This window comes from Ips typographus, linkage group LG4 (genome assembly GCF_016097725.1).
Source record: "Ips typographus isolate SLU linkage group LG4, UJ_Ityp_2.0, whole genome shotgun sequence".
Lineage (NCBI taxonomy): Eukaryota > Metazoa > Arthropoda > Insecta > Coleoptera > Curculionidae > Ips > Ips typographus.
This window is the reverse complement of record NC_138425.1, coordinates 9475596-9494803: the sequence shown is the minus strand read 5'-3', so window position 1 is coordinate 9494803 and position 19208 is coordinate 9475596. Positions and strand designations below refer to the sequence as shown.

The 19208-nt window shown below is 33.5% G+C and overlaps 3 protein-coding genes and 1 long non-coding RNA gene across 6 annotated transcripts; 3 read left to right on the top strand and 1 right to left on the bottom strand.

The window, feature by feature from the left end:
- Positions 1-1012: 1012 nt before the first annotated feature.
- LOC145728119 (protein D3-like) lies at positions 1013-2003 on the top strand. The gene is made up of 3 exons (XM_081978133.1): positions 1013-1228; positions 1338-1583; positions 1639-2003. The coding sequence occupies exons 1-3, from the start codon at positions 1148-1150 to the stop codon at positions 1951-1953; spliced, it is 642 nt and encodes a 213-aa protein (XP_081834259.1). The 5' UTR covers positions 1013-1147; the 3' UTR covers positions 1954-2003.
- Positions 2004-2483: 480 nt separating this feature from the next.
- Positions 2484-8966, top strand: Gpo1 (glycerophosphate oxidase 1). Of its 3 annotated transcripts, none has more exons than XM_081978102.1 (14): positions 2484-2642; positions 4448-4561; positions 4621-4865; positions 4925-5062; positions 5579-5742; positions 5800-5961; positions 6016-6150; positions 6262-6465; positions 6521-6715; positions 6775-7039; positions 7097-7239; positions 7300-7499; positions 7791-7892; positions 8382-8966. In XM_081978102.1, exons 2-14 carry the CDS (start codon positions 4463-4465, stop codon positions 8514-8516), a joined length of 2187 nt encoding a protein of 728 aa, XP_081834228.1. In that variant the 5' UTR covers positions 2484-2642; positions 4448-4462; the 3' UTR covers positions 8517-8966. The 3 variants fall into 3 exon arrangements, with proteins under 3 accessions (XP_081834228.1, XP_081834231.1, XP_081834229.1); XM_081978105.1 differs by lacking the exon at positions 7791-7892 and adding an exon at positions 7646-7744; XM_081978103.1 differs by having other exon boundaries at positions 2512-2670.
- LOC145728121 (uncharacterized) lies at positions 8632-10304 on the bottom strand. Its single transcript, XR_014178001.1, has 2 exons — positions 9800-10304; positions 8632-9049 (listed from the first exon to the last, which is right to left on the bottom strand). It is a non-coding gene; the product is annotated as an uncharacterized LOC145728121 (long non-coding RNA).
- A 2255-nt stretch (positions 10305-12559) lies between these two features.
- On the top strand, positions 12560-18380 carry LOC145728103 (ATP-binding cassette sub-family C member 4-like). Its single transcript, XM_081978101.1, is given in 12 exon segments — positions 12560-12986; positions 13437-13721; positions 13773-14203; positions 14254-14410; positions 14463-14866; positions 14922-15298; positions 15346-15541; positions 15599-15854; positions 16354-16616; positions 16619-16689; positions 16741-16891; positions 16955-18380. Coding segments are annotated over 12 exon segments (3819 nt in total). The 5' UTR covers positions 12560-12909; the 3' UTR covers positions 18106-18380.
- The last annotated feature ends 828 nt before the right edge of the window (positions 18381-19208 follow it).

The following is a 19208-nucleotide window of genomic DNA, read 5'->3' as shown; positions in this document are numbered from 1 at the left end:
ATATTTGTAAAAAAATGCGGTTGGCCAGTTGCCATCCAAATCACATGACTGTGGCAAAAAACGCACAAAAAATCTACTGATCACGTTCATTTGGTCTTTTATTTTCTGCCAGTCGTCTGTTTTTCTGGCATAAAGCAGAAAATTCCGGGATTCATCTGGAAAAACCACGCGTGCACGACGTGAGCGTACGTTGCCATCAATGTGGATGAAATTAAAATCGTCTCTAAAAATGCGTCAACGTAAAACGCTCCAATTAATATCAGGGAATATCACGTGCAGGAATTACGCAATATTCAAAGTGTAACGTGACCTTCACGGATACTACGTACTACCATTGTACCTCCTACTGATAGTCTCGTGCAGTCAGCGCCCCCTCTCTCGTGCCAGGATAGTACCATGCTGCATTGCCACACTTATCAAAAAAATCATATTGGTGTGAACATTTTAAATTTGATGGTGATTACACCAACTAAAACATGCTAAAAACAAAGAGAGTTTGCTATAAAAAGATTTATTTATTAAATTGAAAAATTACCAGAGAGTAACAGATAAGTGAGTGAAGCAACTTTGCTTCTCTTAATTGTAAATGAATTAAATTTATTCCGGACTTCAGAGAATATTTTTCTTTTTGGTATTTTCCGGTATTTCCCGATATGTTGGTGAAGCCTCTTGTTGTAATCCACAGAATCCAATTGTGACAAAGGTGTTTTTTTCATTTTAAAGAAGTGTTTGAAACCAATTTAATATTTTGATTAGCCTTTGCCTGAATACAATCTATTTTACAAATAAATACCAATTAAAACAATTTCACTATTAGGTTACTAATTTGTGTATAATGAAAGGAGTTGCTTGTTTATTATTTACTAAAAATAAGCACCTTGGTTCAATCAATTAATGCATAAAAACAAACAATAATAGTAAAAAATGCAAATCACATCATGCAAAACGTAAAGCAAATTTTGCAATAATGTAACGAGCATTGTTATTTGAAGATTGGTGCTTGCAAACCATACAAGAGTGGTGAACTGTCTTTGAAAACTGGTTTTACTGTTACTTTGGCCGTTCTCATGTGTTAGAACCACGCTGATTTTAATCTAATCTTTCAAGTAGTACTCATATAGTTAACAGATAATACTTATTCGAGAATATGGGTACTGAAAGACTATTGTTTTTGCTAGTAATTGGTGTAAACGTGATGGCTGCAGTGCAAGGAAATCAAGTTCAATTGGTGAGTATTGTGCAACTGTTAAAAAAAAGTGAAAGCAGAAGTATGAACAAATAATACAGAAAACTAAGGACATTAGAAGCAAGGGAACCGTAATTAATGTTTTTTGTAGGCATTCACTTCAAATGAAATTGTTCCGGACGTAATTTCCAACCCTCCAGAACAAACTTTGAACGTGAAATATATCAAAACTGAAACAACTGTAAACTTGGGAAACGAAATTGCTCCAGTTGATGTTAAAGAACAACCTAAAATCACTTATGAAGCCAGTCAAAATGATTTTTACACGTTGATTATGACAGACCCGGATGCACCAAGCCGGGCTAATCCAGTCAGGCGTGAATTCAGGCACTGGTTGGTAAGTTTATTTTGTCAATATTTTCTAAATAAACATTCTATATAAACAATTTTAGGTAGTCAATATTCCAGGTTCTGATATTGAAAAAGGTGTAGTTTTAACCGAATATGTCGGTTCAGGTCCGCCAAAAGATTCCGGCCTTCACAGATACGTTTTCCTGCTGTATAGGCAACCAAAAAAACTCGACTTTGAAGAGACATTCGTCAAGAATACTGAAGTTGGAGATCGACCGGCGTTTTCCGCTAAAAAGTTTGCGGAAAAGTACAATATGAAGCTGGAAGCTGGCAATTTTTATCAAGCTCAATACGATGATTCTGTACCTGCTTTACATCAACAATTAGGATTAGGAAAACCGGCAAAAACTAATTAATTTATGCTGGTATTATGATTGAATAAAGTTGTTAGTTGTTTCAAAACAAACTTATTGATATTGTCTATATTATTACCTATGTTGTTTTTCTATTAAGTAGAATCCACAATGTGGCAATAAATACATTCTAGGTTTTTCCGTTATAGATAACTCAATTTGTCTAATTCCCAACTTACTTTGGTTTATTGACAGAAACTTGCAAGAATAATTAAACAGACGGCAACACCGCTTATAATTTTTCGCGCGTCCCATTGATTAGTTTGCCAGATTGCCACATTTCCGCGCTCAAACTCTTGAAATCAAAATTTTAACACCACTTGCTGAAAGAAATTGTAGTGTGCAAGAAAATACTTGCTTGTAGATTTGATTACACATCCAATGCAGACATTTTAGTAAGAAATGTTGGGAAATAATGCATAAGAAGTAAACGTGATCGACCTTGTGTTAGTAGAAAAGTATTGAAACACAGTTATACCCGATTAGATTTGGCAACAGTGAGCCACGGGAAGTTCCCGCAATGACGTTTGTACGGCTGGCTTTGATCTTTTTTTTACTCATTTGACTCATTCACGTCCAATACGTGGAACGGGGTCGGTGTGTGGCAGTTCCGTCACTCAATTTTTACATAACCTGTCGAAATGAACTAAACAGTGAAAAAGTGCCACTTTTGAAATTACCTGGACTAAATTGTGAGTTTGCCTGCTTATCTCCATTGTGGTATGAACCGAAAAATGTTATTCTAAATAAGCGCTTTTTGTTAGAAAAGTTGACATTGAAACGACTTTGCACAATTAGGAACTTTGTCTTCAACAATTCAATGTTAACTTTTTCTGAGTTTTGCGCAATTTGTTGTTGTTTTAGGGAATTCAATTTCACGCTTTAACGAATAATTCACTGTAGGCATTTATTTGTAAAGTGACAATCACTCTAAAAATAATTACAGTACCCCAAATTGTATCCTGTATGTATAGTGTTATTTATAGCAGTACACAATCCAAACTCAAGCTAAAAGACATTTAACACAAGTTTTTGATAAATTTCAGTTTAAAGTTTTAATGCTAAATATTCAAGGACAACATTAATTCAGGTATCTATATCAGTTTAATTTAATTGCTTATTGTATTTTTGTATCAAGTTAAGTAGTTCTAAAAGTGATACTGAAACTAGTAGATTTTACCATATCTCATTTATTTTCTCAAGTCGGAAGTGTTACTCATGAGGATTAACCTTGTGGTTGAACCAATTTTTTTTACAACTTAGAAACTTGCTTAAAAGCTGCTATGTTTAACATGTTTTGTTATAGAAATATGTATGAAATATCTACACTAAGTCCTAAAGCATTATAACTGTCCTACATGATCAAATTACCTATTACAATTTAAATGCAAATTTAGTTTTTGTCTCAAAAAATCAATTTTGCACAGAAAAAAAATGTTAAAAACTATGCTACATAAGATTTCAACTATTATTAGATAAGTAAGTTGCCTGATTCCACAATCCACAATATTCCTGGGCATAGTTCCAAATATCTCAAAAGCTATTTTTATTATCCCAGAACGTTAACCTGTTAAAGTAATGAGTAATCTGTAATTACCCACTTTTTTAAAAAAATTATATTTTTTTTTTGTTTAAATTGGTTGCATAGTTTTATGAGATGAGCTAGAAAATGCTAATTTATCAAAAATATTTTGCAAAATAAGTTAATAATTTAACAGTCTAGCAACAGACCTTATTTTTGAATACCATTATCAGTTTCATGTATTAGTTGACACAGGTGCTTCCTTTATTTATTGACAAAATGATTTATGATAAATCACTGTTGTCATAAATCTTTTTTGATGCCTAAAAACATGAGCGTGATATACCTAAGGATTGATTTCTTTTCTGTTCTGGATGCTTTAATGTTATAATTAATAGTTACATAGTTCTTTCTATATTCACCACTAATTCAACAACCCTAAAAAGTGGTTTAAACATTGTTGGGTTCTTAAAACTATGTTGACATACTTACTTCTATTCAATTCAGCAGGCTCATTGACTGACTAATATAATTTAAGTACCATTTTTCAATTAATATTTACATTACTGATGTAATTTCCGAAAAATTACACTGCAATATTTTTAAATAAATTATTACAGTATTTAGATCTGTTTGAATTTGACTTCAAGATAACAACGTTATCTAATTACGGGGCATTTAATGTATCTACTATCAATTATCGCAATCACGAACAATAAAAGAAATCGCAGGTTTAAGGAATTTTTCTTCCACACGCTGTTAACATTAAACGTTATAAACTGATGATTAAACGCATCATTCATAAACAAACTGCTTTGAAATGCGATTATTATTATCTTATGTCAGGCTATTACAATATTTTTTCAATTGTGCCAAAAGCTTTGAACCAGCACAGGTCAGAGAAAAACTGGGGACCACTTGTTTGACCCAACTTATTTAAGTTTTTTTTCCATTTCACTGTTTTCTTCTAACTAGGTTTAACTGAGACAGATGGCTAGCCGAATAGGAAAAATTGCAGTGGGTGGCCTGACTGGAACAGCAGGAGCTGGCCTTGCAGCTTACTTACTTTTAAACGAACACAATGAACCTGTAAGTTGATCTGTGTTTCAAAAAATGTTTTAAAGTTAGAAATTTGGTGTTTAATCTAGTGGCCCGCAGTTAACGCCCAAAAAGCAACACCTAGACCCAAAAAAGCACTGCCTTCTAGAGCTGATCAGCTCAAGTCACTCCAAACTGAACAATTTGATGTTGTAGTCGTTGGCGGCGGTGCCACCGGAGCAGGTTGTGCTTTAGATGCCGCAACTAGAGGCCTTAAGACAGCTCTAATTGAAGCTGACGATTTTGCTAGCGGAACAAGTAGTAGAAGTACGAAACTTATACATGGAGGAGTTAGGTACTTTTATTACCAAATCTAGTTAACAACATGTTTTATCTTTATTGTTATTATTACAGATATCTCCAAAAAGCCATAATGCAATTGGATTACGAACAATATCGGATGGTAAAAGAGGCTCTGCACGAACGAGCGGCCATGTTGGAGCAAGCACCCCATTTGGCCCACCCCCTTCCCATTATGTTGCCAGTTTACAAGTAAGTTAAACAACCCAGCTTTAATGTCACTCACTATACAGATTGCGTGATAAGAAATTAGTTTTTCTTAAGGCTTAATAAACCAGGGATTTTTATTGGCATTGTATCATGCTTATCAGTCAGTTTCTAGACGCAATGATAATGCTGAGTAGAAGTACTTGACGTCAGTATGGAAACAGTCAAGGTTACTTTACTATACTTGGTGTTTTCAGATAAGGGTCGCCAATTTTAATTTCTGATAATTATTTCTGGTGGTATAATAATTCAAATTGAAATAATAACTGAACAAACAGTTCTACTTGGATTACCAAATATTATAATATCAGCACTGCAATGATAGTGACAGTTGTCTGGTTTGCTCATTCAATAGGCAGAATGAATCTTTAAAAACTAAAATACTGAATCATATTCTTTCTTAATAAGTTTCAATATTTAGGGATTTACATGTATTAGTTAAATAACAACTGAACCGTGAACTATGAATCGTTCACATTTCTGAAAAAATAAAGTTTTTAGATGGTGGCAAGTTCCTTATTATTGGGTGGGCATCAAAATGTACGATGTGGTGGCTGGTTCTAAAACCTTAAAAAACTCTTACTACTTGTCCAAAAAGAACGCTCTTGAATTATTCCCGATGCTGAAAGGCAACGCGTTATGTGGAGGAATTGTTTATTATGATGGTAAGCAATTTTGCAAATATTGTTTTATTGAGCAAGTGCTGACGTCTTGATGATCAGGTCAACAGGATGACGCAAGAATGAACTTAGCCATTGCCTTAACGGCCGCCAGATTAGGTGCTTCCGTAATTAACCATGTTAAAGTAACTGGCTTGATTAAAGAAAAAAACAAAGAGGGACGGGAGGTTATTTGTGGTGTAAATTGTAGGGATGAAATGACCGGTAATTTTTTTTCTACTTTGTTTGTCACATTATGACAATTATAAATATTTTTAGGTAAAACTTGGTCAACGCCTGCAAAATGTGTCATTAACGCTACCGGTCCTTTTACGGATAGCATTAGGAAAATGGATAATCCTGAAGTAAGAGAAATTTGTTCACCAAGTAGTGGCGTACATATCACTTTGCCAGGTAAGTTCGGTTTAATGAGAAAATGTTCTTTTATAGACAAAAATTTGTGGTTTCTATTATAAACCACTGACTGGTACTCTAGAAAATAACCACATTAATGACCTTTTTAAGGCTACTACAGTCCAGAACAAATGGGTCTATTAGATCCTTCCACTAGCGATGGAAGAGTAATTTTCTTCCTTCCATGGCAAAAACACACTATTGCGGGAACAACGGACTTGCCTTGTCAAGTAACGCACAACCCTAAACCCACTGAAGATGAAATTATGTTCATTTTGGAGGAAGTTAAAAACTACCTCAACCCTGACGTTGAAGGTTAGTGGCTGTTGGTAAAGTGAATTATTGGCATATTATTTTAATTTGGTCACAGTAAGGCGAGGAGATGTGTTGTCAGCGTGGAGTGGAATCAGACCTTTGGTCTCCGACCCTAACAAACCAGACACTCAATCTTTAGCCAGAAATCACATTGTACACGTCAGCGATTCCGGTTTAGTTACCATCGCTGGTGGAAAATGGACAACTTACCGTGCTATGGCTGAAGAAACCATTGATGCTGCCATTAAAGGTATTTTACCTAGCCTTAACTCTGTATTGGAGTTGTAAGTTTGAGTTTTAATATTGCAGCATGCAACTTGGAAAACCGTTGTAAATATTTGGAGTCCCAGACTTGCGGAATGCTGCTGGAAGGTGCCCACGAGTGGACCCCCACTATGTACATCAGGCTGGTGCAAGATTTCGGTCTAGAATGCGAAGTAGCAGAACACTTGGCCAAATCATATGGCGATAGGGCATTTGCGGTCGCTAAAATGGCTAATCTGACAGGAAAAAGATGGCCTATTATCGGGAAAAAAATTCATCCAGAATTTCCTTACATTGATGCCGAAGTGAGGTGAGTTACTATTCTTACATCAGTTGATTTGTGAAAATTGTAAGGTATTTTTCGCAGGTATGGGTGTAGGGAATACGCAATGACAGCCATTGACATGATAGCCAGACGAGTAAGGTTGGCATTCTTGAACGTTCAAGCCGCCCAAGAAGCTCTTCCTGATATTATAAATATTATGGCTGAAGAGTTGGGATGGACAGAAGGTTGGTTGAATTTAATCACTTTCTTGAATGCAGAATGTCTTACAAAATTTTAAAATCTAGAGGAAAAGAAACTTCAAACCAAACTGGCTAGTGAGTTTTTGCAAAACGAAATGGGTCAAAACGTCAACAGGGCGAGTCGAGACAAGATTCCCATCAATCTCAATAAGGAAGAAATCCAATTATACATTAAACGGTTCCAGATCATCGACAAAGATCGCAAGGGCTACGTTTCCATCAATGATATTAGGAGGAGTCTGAAGGTTAGTTGCTCATTCTGTAGTCAATCAAAAGGCCTCGACTAAATTTTAAAACTACTTTCACCTATTTGATCCACTTGCATTAAATTGTCCTAAATAATCTAAATTTCTTTCTGTTGATAGTAATTGATGTTTTCTTGTGTGATCAGTCTCTAGGTATGAAACTCACAGACGACGAAATCCACACGTTACTCTCTGATATAAACGTAACATACAACGGGCAGTTAGAAATGGCCGATTATTTACAAGTAAGTTGAACTTAGATTACGTTATTAACGGTGGGAACGTTTACAGCAACTCGAGGGTAAGGACGTGCCCGGCGAAGAGCTGCACGAAATACTTAAGGAAATCGACACCAATATGAACGGACAGGTCGAACTCGACGAGTATTTGCAGGTTTGAGCGCTTGTTGTGTTGAACGGTTGTTTTGTTGATAGCTTTGAGTTTTTCTTTTTTTTTTAATTTTTTTGTAGCTTGTGTGTTTTCTTGTCTAGCGACATTACGCTAGCTATTGTCAAAAAATTCAATTTAATTGTTACTCTTCTTTGTTTATGATAATCATATAGTTGTCAGTTGCGTAAAACTTTCTGTGGGGCGGACTCAACTAAGTCACTAAATTATCCAGTCAATCAGATAGGACCTACTAATTATAACATTAGTAATATTATTATCCACAATTTAATATGTTTAATGTACATTTAGAGTCCGTTTGCTTAGCACAATTTTACAGGATAACATTGTAAAAAAGGCATGACACGCTCAACTGACCAGCAGGCGTTTCTTCCAGTCCTGGAATGAGTGGTTTTTTTTGCATGCTTACTATTCATACATTAACTTAAAATAACGGCTAATTTATACCAGAGTGACACGATGAACTGGTTTCAGATGATGTCGGCAATCAAGTCCGGTCACGTGACCTATTCCAGGTTCGCTAGAATGGCCGAGCTCGAGGAACAGAAACACGAACGAGATGCCCTCAAGAGGAAAATTTCAGTCGAAAGAAGCGGGGGTGGATTATAAATCCAACCTTGTAAGAATTAGTCTATCTGAATGGATAACCTGTTGGTTTTTTGAATTGTTAGTACCTCACAGTATTAAACACAGAAAAAAAACTCCGTAAGTGGGGTACTAAAGGTTTGAGAAAAATAATTGTTTTTGTTGAATTACTACTACGTACTTATTTTTTCGTTTCTAAGAATTAAATTACTAGCGCCATCAATAATTTAGTCTTTCAGGCTGTGTTTCAAAAAATGTCTCCCCTCCAAACTAGAGTTAATGCACAGTGTTTTTTGAATTAAATAATATGTTGTTTTATTATTGTTTATTTATTAAATTATTTTACTAGCTAAGTACATAATTCTTTTTTGTTTCACTTTTATGGTTTATTTTGTCTTTCTACTTATTTTATTTGCGAATAAAAAAAAAACGAAAAAACCTCATATTATACAAAAATAAAATTGAAATTTAATAGAGTTAGTTTTTTTACCTTGCCGGAATCCTATTTAAAGCGCAACCACAAAGTCAAAATAAAAAAATACAATCCACTTTATTCTCTTGTACAGTGTGACCCATTTAGAATGGAAACACCCCTATAAAATTTTAGGTTATTAACCGATTTCAATGATTTTTTTTTTGAAATAATTAGGAATGAAATGTCTATTACGGGAGAAAATTTTAAATATTTATTTCAGTTTTCAGGTCATATTACGATACTTTTTCTTGATAGAAAATGGAGAATTTTTATTAGCGATTTTTTATTGAAAAAATTACTACGCCACTGGATCTATAGTGCTTTCAAATAGCTGTGACCAAAATTTCATGAAAATCCATTCATTAATAACAAAGTTATGACAAATTAAAATTCAAAAATCCTCTAAGCTAACGGTCACAAAAGAACACCCTGCATCAACTGTTGCCATAGAAATGGTGTTACTATTTACTTGTTTATTATTACTTATTAATTGATTAATTACTAAAAAAAAAAATCAAAAAAAAAAAAATCAAAAAAAAAAAAAATAAAAAAAAATAAAAAAAAAAAAATCAAAAAAAAAATTTGGTCACAGCTATTTGAAAGCACTATAGATCCAGTGGCGTAGTAATTTTTTCAATAAAAAAATCGCTAATAAAAATTCTCCATTTTCTATCAAGAAAAAGTCTCGTAATATGACCTGAAAACTGAAATAAATGTTTAAAATTTTCTCCCATAATAGACATTTCATTCCTAATTATTTCAAAAAAAAAATCATTGAAATCGGTTAATAACCTAAAATTTTATAGGGGTGTTTCCATTCTAAATGGGTCACACTGTATAACTGTGTTAAGGTGTTACATATAGAAAAAAGTTACATAGTCTCTTTTTGTCGGTTTTACGAGTCAGAGCAAACAAAAATAGATAAGTAGTGTTTTCTTGTACCGAACAAAAAAATATCAATGCTAAATTTTGCAGAAAATGATTAATAATCATAATCAATTTACACTGCAACAGGATATTTGTGACAAAAAAATATTTTTTAAAACATTAACTGCACTTATTGATTGAGGTAATATTTAACGTTCGTTAGTCTTTAACCTTTTAAGGTGTTTTTAAATTGTAACGTAACAAACAGTTGTCCTTCTTTTTTAAATCGCCTCATTAGTTGTTTATTACGCATATTAGGTTAATAAACTACGTCAATTTTTAAACGGTATATGCAAATACCATAAATTCCTTACAGAGGGCTTATCGTCCAAACTTGATTGTGCTTACGACGAATGCATACGAAATTTCAAGGAAAACCGTCATAGCGCCTCGTTGATAGAATATCTCAAAGAAGGTATGTGTACTTTACATGACTTATGATCGTGTTAAACGAATTAATTAAGACTTCTACTACTTAAACTATTAGGGCACGAAATTTAAAATATAAATTTTACTATTTTGTTTTAACATTGAATTTCAACGCAACCAAACTAACATTACTCCAATTATATCTTTTTTTAGTTCCGTTTTAGTTGTGTTCTAGTAGAGTTGTTGAATGATGTAGAATTACAAAGTTGTGAGTCTTAAGTTTATCATACTTATACACTGGGTTTACCAATTTCAGGTATCAAGTGCGTTAATTGTTATGTCCGCTACTAATTAAGCGCGGTACGGCCGTCAACAAACTGAGAGTAAAAAAAAATGAAATCAAAGTATTGAATGCAGTGGTTGTTTAGTAGTCTCGTGCAGATTTAGTTAAGTTCGAAGAATCTAAAAATAGGATTAACCATAACTGTGCAAACATACATGCGGTAAATCTTAAAACTTTTGTGTTCGTCCTTAACGTATAGAGTGATATGAGCTGCCAGTTGTGGGAAAATACACAAAATAGCCTGCAATAGGAATTTCTCTGCAAGTGCGCTTTTTTCTTATTTTGGGTATAAAGTTAAATGTAGAATAATCTGGTAAGTGATTATAATTATTTTGTTTTCAAAAGCAGAATGTATTTGATTAAGTATTGATTTTTGAACTGTAGCATAGATGAAATCACATTTTTTTTAACACTTGCATGTCTAGTTACGTAAACTGCTTGTATCTAATTTTGGCTAAATTCAGGAAACCAAAGTTTATTCGGAAATTCCTTTTTTGATTAAAAAATGATTAACCAACAATAATTCATAATAAGAACTTCGAGTTAAAGGTTAAAATGTAATTTCAAAATAAACAATCTTACTGGAATATTTCTCCAAAAACAATAAGAAAACTGAAAGCAGTCCTCTGCTTTCAATCCAATGATGAGGAACCTGAAGTGTTCCAGTTCACATTTAAAATTCGAACGAACCTAGAATGTATGGAAAAGTGTATAGCAAACAGGTCATACTAGCTCACAGTCAGATAAACAGTTCATATTCAATCATATCATTTTTATCTTTGTGGTTTTATTTCCAGTTCAGCTAAACAGGAAGTAAATGATTTCCTAGTTTGTTAACCGTAGCTTTACCAAACTTAAACGTTTTTGTCAATCAACAGGAAAATTGTTCTTACATCTGGATATTAACCCATTTATAATGGTGAAGCTAAATAAGGTTATAAAAGTAAAAATTTAAATTAAACATTAGATCATTAACACATGGTAATGATCTTTTTATGTTCTTTCTTCGAAAATGGTAATTTTATGTGATTAGTGCTTCCAACTGAGTTGTCTGAAAAAAAGTATGCGCACCGCAATTGGCTATAAAAAATGGCATTCTAGAAGAAATTAGTTTGTAACAAACCATGAAATAAGATTTTAATGTAGTGAGAATCAGTTAGTGAAAGAAGTGTTATTGGTATGTAGCACCATAAGTGTCTGTTTCTGTAATGTAATGGTGCTCTCAAACCACACAAATCCTTTTAAATAAATGTGGCTACGCCTACAAACTTAAATATCCGATATTTACTCAACACCCACTAAATATTCTTCTGATTAATGGCAAAACCTTTCTTAGATTGCGATTTGCTTCACATACCTTGTATTTTTTACTTTAGTCACGTTTTTCGGCATCGATATTTAAAAACAGATTTGGAATACACATAATGAATTGTGTAGTGTATATTTATCATACTAGCATAGGTATTATGTAACTATAGTCACATGTTTGACGCATAATATGTAGTTTTGTCGGTATTGTTGACCAGTAAATACCAGTAGCAACTCAATAAATCAGTTCAGAACTTATACTCAATACAGTTTGTTTATCTCAAATTTAGATTATTACATGTTCCAAAGTAGTCTGAGCACTAACTTTCTTAATCTACAGAAACGCTTACGCACAAAGAGGAAAGAAGAAAGTCGGGTAAAAAAGTACCAAGCAAATTTAAGTAATTAACCATGTTTGTATGTTTTTAATTTGATGTGAAAATCCGCTTAATCACTAACTAGAAAGAATAATCATTATTGAAAAAAACCCATACATAATCTGAAAAAGACTAAAATAAATGTGTAATAATTGTTGATAAAAGCATTACCGCAATTTCAGTGAATTATTAAATCAGTTTAGAATTGTTACACTGCACTTATTTACTAGAGTTTTCATGGTGCTTTACTTAATAACAGTCTGCTAGTTTTCATATTTACATTTGGTAATTAACGTGATAAATCTTGCATTAATCTGAGTAAATATCACAAAGATCATTAATGTAAACACTTTTTTTACATAATAAAGCCGTTATTAATTTCTACAGCTCGATCATCAGTTAAAATTATTTCAGACAACAAATTAATACGTTTCGTAAACAAAATTCTGCTATCGGTATCTACTTAATTAAAAATCGCATTTTACCTTCAAATCGTGTTGGCAACAAATCGAATTCAGTTGATAAGGTTCATCCATGACTTATCTACGAATATTTCAGTTTCTGGTGGGAAACTAGTGTAAATACAAGGGCCGGGTTTTGGCGTTATTAATTTTAATTATGGACCAGGGCGAACGAACCGAAAGATCTCGAAATCCTAGAGAAGGAGCTTCCTTTCTTTCCATTATATTCTTTTGGTAAGTAATTACGTTAAAATTGCATTATTACATCACTTTAAATGTAAATAAGGTAGATTTAATAATATATCCGTAGCGTGCTTTAGTCGGAATTACTATAAACATCAATGGTACGAATTTTAAAAAAACAAATGTTATATCAAGGGATGAGTTTTCCGGTAGATAAGATTAATAAATTTTATTAATTTGACTTACTATAACTGATGCAATGACTATTAATATCCTCAGAATGCGAGTAAATTACCAAGATTACATATTTAGACACACCTATTTGTATTTTATGATTTACAGTCTATAATTTTTATCTTTACATTATTGGTTTAATTTCAATACGTGACAAAATAGACTGTTGTGTTTTTTTTAAAATTTAACTCTCCTTCAGAAATCTGTTTATTAGATAAAATCAAGCTAATCATGTACATACATTCTAATTTACATGCATTATTGCAGCTTTACAGCTCCGATATTAAAAAAGGGTAAACAACGAGACTTACAAGAAAAAGATGTTTACAAGATTTTACCAAAATTTGAATCCGAAAATTTGGGCAACGGTTTGGAGGCCATCTGGAATGGAGCATCAAACGCTAAAACTAAAAGTGCTAAGCCTGTTAAAAGACCACTGATACCAACTTTGAACACCCCTGAAGTATCAGTATTTCGTTGTTTAGTGAAGAAGTTTGGTTGGTACTACTGCGGTTTGGGTTGTGCACAATTGGTAATGCGCATAGCTTACAGGTAAGTTGTTAACTGTTGCGTTTAACAGAATGAAAAAAACTACGATTTTAGTGTGCTACAGCCGAAAATATTCTCGAAATTTGTTGCATATTTTAAGTCTGACCAAACGAATGTGACCAAAACCGCAGCTTACGGTTATGCCTTTGCACTTATATTTTTGACCATAATAAACACCGTATATAATCACAATTACCAGCAACTAATTATGGAATTCTCTGTCAGAATCAGAACGGCTCTGTGCTCCGTTATTTATAGGAAAGCTCTAAAACTAAGCGCAGATGCTCCCTCAGATTATTCTACAGGAAAAGTGGTCACGTTAATCACCAAAGATGTGTATTACATTGATAGTGCTGTGATGTTTGCCAATGATATTTGGACTGGAGTGGTTCAGATTATCATTGTTACTATAATGGTGTATAATAGGATTGGAATCCCAATATTTGTAGGGATTGGGTTTTTTATTATGGTTGTACCAATTCAAAGTAAGTAGGTATAATGTGTCCGTAAGGTTTATTAACTTGCTAGCTTACAGCTTACTTGGGAAGAAAGTTTTCCTTAATCAGACTGATATCCTCTAAACTAGCGGAACAGCGAATTGAACTGACTAAAGAAGCTTTAAATGCAATTAAAATCATTAAAATGTATACTTGGGAACCGTTTTTTGAAATGATTATCAACCAAACCAGAATGTAACATGCAGATCACTTTCCGTGAAATGTTAATAACTTTACATAATTTTAGGAAAGAAACTCAAAAGTTGAAAGTAATTTACTACTTAAAAGCAACAATACTAGCTCTCGCAGGTTTAACCATAAAATTAGCATTTTTCCTGTTAATCATTACCTACACATTTACTGGAGAAACCGTTACTGCTGAAACAGTGTTTTTTGTTCAGCAGTCCTTCCTAAGCTTACGTTCCTGCATCACTGTTTCCATTCCTTTGGGTATCAGTAGTATGGCAGATTTATGGGCAGCTATGAAAAGGTTTTATCAATTCTTGAACGCACCGGAATATAGTCCTTTCAGTAGCCTGGAAAAGCCTGTTATTGATCCTCAAGTTTTCTTAGATAAAGTGTCTGCATCGATACATGGACAGGAAATATTGAAGAGCGTTTCCTTGAATCACAATGAAGGCGTTTTAATAGGTTATTAATACAGTTATTATTAATTTACACCAAATAATGTGTATGGTATGAATAGTTTCTGGAAACATTGGTAGTGGCAAAAGTACTCTACTGAAAGTCATTCTAAGAGAGTACCCAATAACATCAGGCCAGATTATTGTTCGAGGTTCCATATCTTATGCGCCTGAAGAACCTTGGCTTTGGCCGTCTACTATCAAGCAGAACATTTTGTTCGGGCAACCGTACGAAGAGAAGAGATACCATGAAGTTTTGAGAGTATGTGCTTTGACTCAGGATCTCAACCATTTCAAAAATATTGATAACACTGTAGTGGGGGATAAAGGAGTCAATTTGAGTAAAGGACAACAAGCCAGAATTTGTTTAGCCAGAGCAGTGTATAGGAAAAGCGATATCTATTTACTAGATGATTGTTTGTCCGCCCTAGATGGTCATGTAAGTACAATTTTCTTAAAAAAAAATTATTCAAACCAAATTTTCAGGTAAACAATCACATATTTAAAGAATGCATTCTGGGATTTTTAAAAGGCAAAATAGTAATTCTTATTAACAATAATATGAACAACATAAAACTAATGCCTAGTGGAAAGGTTCTGTACATGGAAGATGGATCCACCAAAACGTTGGATGAACAAAACCAGTCTCTAGATAAACGGATCACATATTTTATTGATGAAGGTGCCGGCAATTAAAGATTTTTGTTTTTTAAATATTTAAGTATTGAATTTGTTTTAGAAAATGAGATCATGGACTCAGATAGCGATGAAGATAACGAAAATTACGAAGACAAATCGTTACTAAAACGCAAAGAATTCACCGAACCTAAGCGTAATCTACATCACGAAGACAACAAGATTGGTAGCGTTTTGTGGAAAAACTATGTGGCATACTACAGATATACTGGTGGAATTGCCATTCTGCTATACACTACAATTATTTTTGCTGTATGTCAGATGGCTTTGGGTTATTCGGAAAAATTATTGAGTAGTTGGTAGGGCAGTCAAAACTACGGTGGCTCTGAGAGACCCTGTAATTTATTGCCAGATAGTTTCTAGCAATGTTATAATAGCAAGCAAGAAAGGATGTTCAGTGTTACTTTTTTCAGATGTATGTTGGTGTTCCAAAAACCTCCAAAATTTGAGTATTTTTTCAGATAAAGTGACAACATGCCAAGAACTATTGTCAGAAACTATCTGGCGATACCAGAAATTGTTTGGCATTGCAAGAAATTATCCGACACTTTTTAAAAATGTATTTTGCCAGAAGCAATCTGTCTTTGGCAAAAACTATCTGGCATTGGCAGAAGCTATCGGTCAGTGCCTGAAACTATCGGCATTGCAAAAAATTATGTGACATTGTAATAAACTATCTCATATTTATCAAAAACTATCTAGTATTGGCAGAAACTATCTGCTAACGTCAAAGACTGCATGGCACTTCAGAGCCACCGTACAAAACTGAATAATCGTATCATAATTATGCGTTTTTAGGGTTAAGGTCGAACCTGCACTAGCTAACTTGATAGCATCTAACGAGACTAATACCACAAAATATACAGAAACATTACAACAACGAAACCACACCTTGAAGCTGTATTCTGCTATGGTAATAGTGGGATCATTACTCACTTTTGTGCGCTCTTTCTCCAATTTTTACTTTTGCACAAAAGCTGGTAGAAAGTTGCACAGTGTTTTGATAGCGGGAGTTTTAAATGCTTCTATGGTTTTCTTTGATGATCATCTCGTAGGAAATATTTGAATAGAGTTTCCAAGGATTTTCACACAATAGATGAAGTTATACCCTACGTGGTGTACGAGAATTTTAGGGTAAGTCTTCAACTTGGAACTGTGGTTTTCTTACTAGAACTGATTTTTCAGCTTTTCTTCCAAGTAGCTGCTTCGGTTGTTTTAATTCTCTCTGTAAATTATTACTTTGCTGGCCCGCTGTTAGTTCTTTTTATATTCCTGTACTATATTCGGAGGTACTATATTCCTACTGGAAGAAGTCTGAAAAGGCTGGAAGCTGCTGGTGAGTGATGAGTCTAAAAATATTCAATACTCTATTAACATGATAAATAAACAAAACTTTTAGCTAGAAGCCCGATGATTGGCTATATAAACGCTTCATTAGAAGGACTGACTGTAGTGCACGCTTGCAAAGAAGAGAGAATCTTGAAAAGCGAATTTGATCGTCATCAAGACTTCTTCACTTCTTCATACTACATGAGTGCTTCCACGCAACGTACTTTTGCTTTCGCACTGGACATGACTGCTGTTCTATTCTCTGCTAGCATCATTCTCATATTGGCTGTTTTCTCTAAGAATGTAGCTGGTGGGGATGTTGGATTGGCTGTAGGTCAAGCGTTGAGCTTTGCGGGGCTGTTACAATGGGCTGTTCGTCAAACAGCTGAAATGGAGAATAACATGACTGCCGTGGAACGAGTGTTGGAATACTCGGAAGCGGAGAGAGAAGTCAAGAAAGGCAAAAGTGCAAAAGACCTGTCTTGGTGGCCTAAAACTGGCAGTATATGCTTTAAAAACGTTTGCTTGGTATACGAGACTACTGGTGAGAAAGTGTTGAAAGATGTTAGCTTTAACATTGAAGGGAAAAGCAAAATTGGTATCGTTGGTCGCACTGGAGCTGGAAAGACTTCAATCATATCCACTCTGTTCAGATTGTATGACTATGAGGGTACAATCACAATTGATTCTATTGATATTAAGAACTTGGAGCTAGACTATTTGCGGTCAAACATAGGTATTATTCCCCAAGATCCGGTGTTATTCACTGGTACTATTCGCTCCAATATAGATCCTTTGAATAAATACTCAGACTCTGAAATTTGGTCAGCTTTGGAGAAAGTGCAAATGAAGAAACTGATTAAAGATCTAACTCAACCAATAAAGGATCACGGTAAAAGTTACAGTTCTGGACAAAGACAACTGTTATGTCTTGCCAGAGCACTGATATGCAAAAACAAAATTGTTATCTTGGACGAGGCTACTGCCAACATAGATGCAGAAACTGATACACTTATTCAATTGACTATTCAAGACTACTTTGCTGATTGTACAGTTTTGACGATTGCTCACCGACTTCATTCATTCCAAGTAGCCGATAAAATTTTAGTGGTTGAGGATGGTAAAATTGTGCAATTTGACAAACCCAGTAATTTATTACAAGACCACGGTGGTTTGTTCTATCAAATGGTGCGTGATTCAGGTGGACTTAATATTTTATAAACTTGTATGATATTGTATTAAAATTTTTACTCGTTTTTGCGTCATTGTAGGCAGTTTATTCAAGTTGCTATTATGACTGAACACTGAATCAGTATTTTTATACTAGAAACCTATTTAATTTAGCTTTTTTATGAATTAAAACCTTGTAAGCATTATAACGGAATTTTTGATGTTTTTAAATCTAGTCTCGTATATACAATTGGTGAGTACTGGTTTTCTTAGATTATTATTAAAACATAAATTACATCAAAATAAATATTCTTTAAGTATTTGGAGTGTTGGTTTTATTTTTAATTCAAATTGTCAGACTATTTGAAAATTATGAATATATTATCATTCTTTTTTAGTTAATTATTCTTTTTGTTTTAATTTAGTTGTAACATAATCTTCTTAAATAAGGATTATGTTGCAAACTGAACTCTAAATTTAAATAAGTAGTATTGCAAGCCTTACAGTTTTATTAACAAAAAGGGTGGCTTTGTATCTCAAAAACGAAAAGGTTGCAATTCCAATTTAGGATAATTTTTAGGCTTAAAAGTCAAAGAATCTTCCATTTCCACATTATCATTTCTAGAAAAAAAAAAATGAAAACTGCTTTAACCTAGTGCACGTGTTTTGAAACTAAAATCTGACAATATTTTCTAGATATATGCTTATATAGTCATATCAGTTCATCTGCAAGATCATTGATCGTCCAACGAAGGTTGCGATAATTTGAAACTAAGTTTTATGACATCATCATTATCTACGGGTAGGAAATACTAAAAACTTACAATACTATAAAAATACAAGAAAAAACTTTATTTTGAAACTATAAGAATGTAACAGCTAATATAATAACTTTCTTTTTTCAATTATTTATATATTGTGACTAACTTGAAATCAAAGTTTCAGAGAGCATGGATAGAATAACATATTAGAGCATGCAACACCTAAAATCCTAAAGAACTAACAAAACTGAAAAATAGTGGCAAAAAAAAGCTAACGAATCAAAAAATGTTTGCTGGACTGGTTGTTTGTGTGAAAGATTTTATCATAATAGAACACTTTTTTATATAAAATGATATGTAATTAGTGTTACACGCATCAAAGTGAATAGTGAT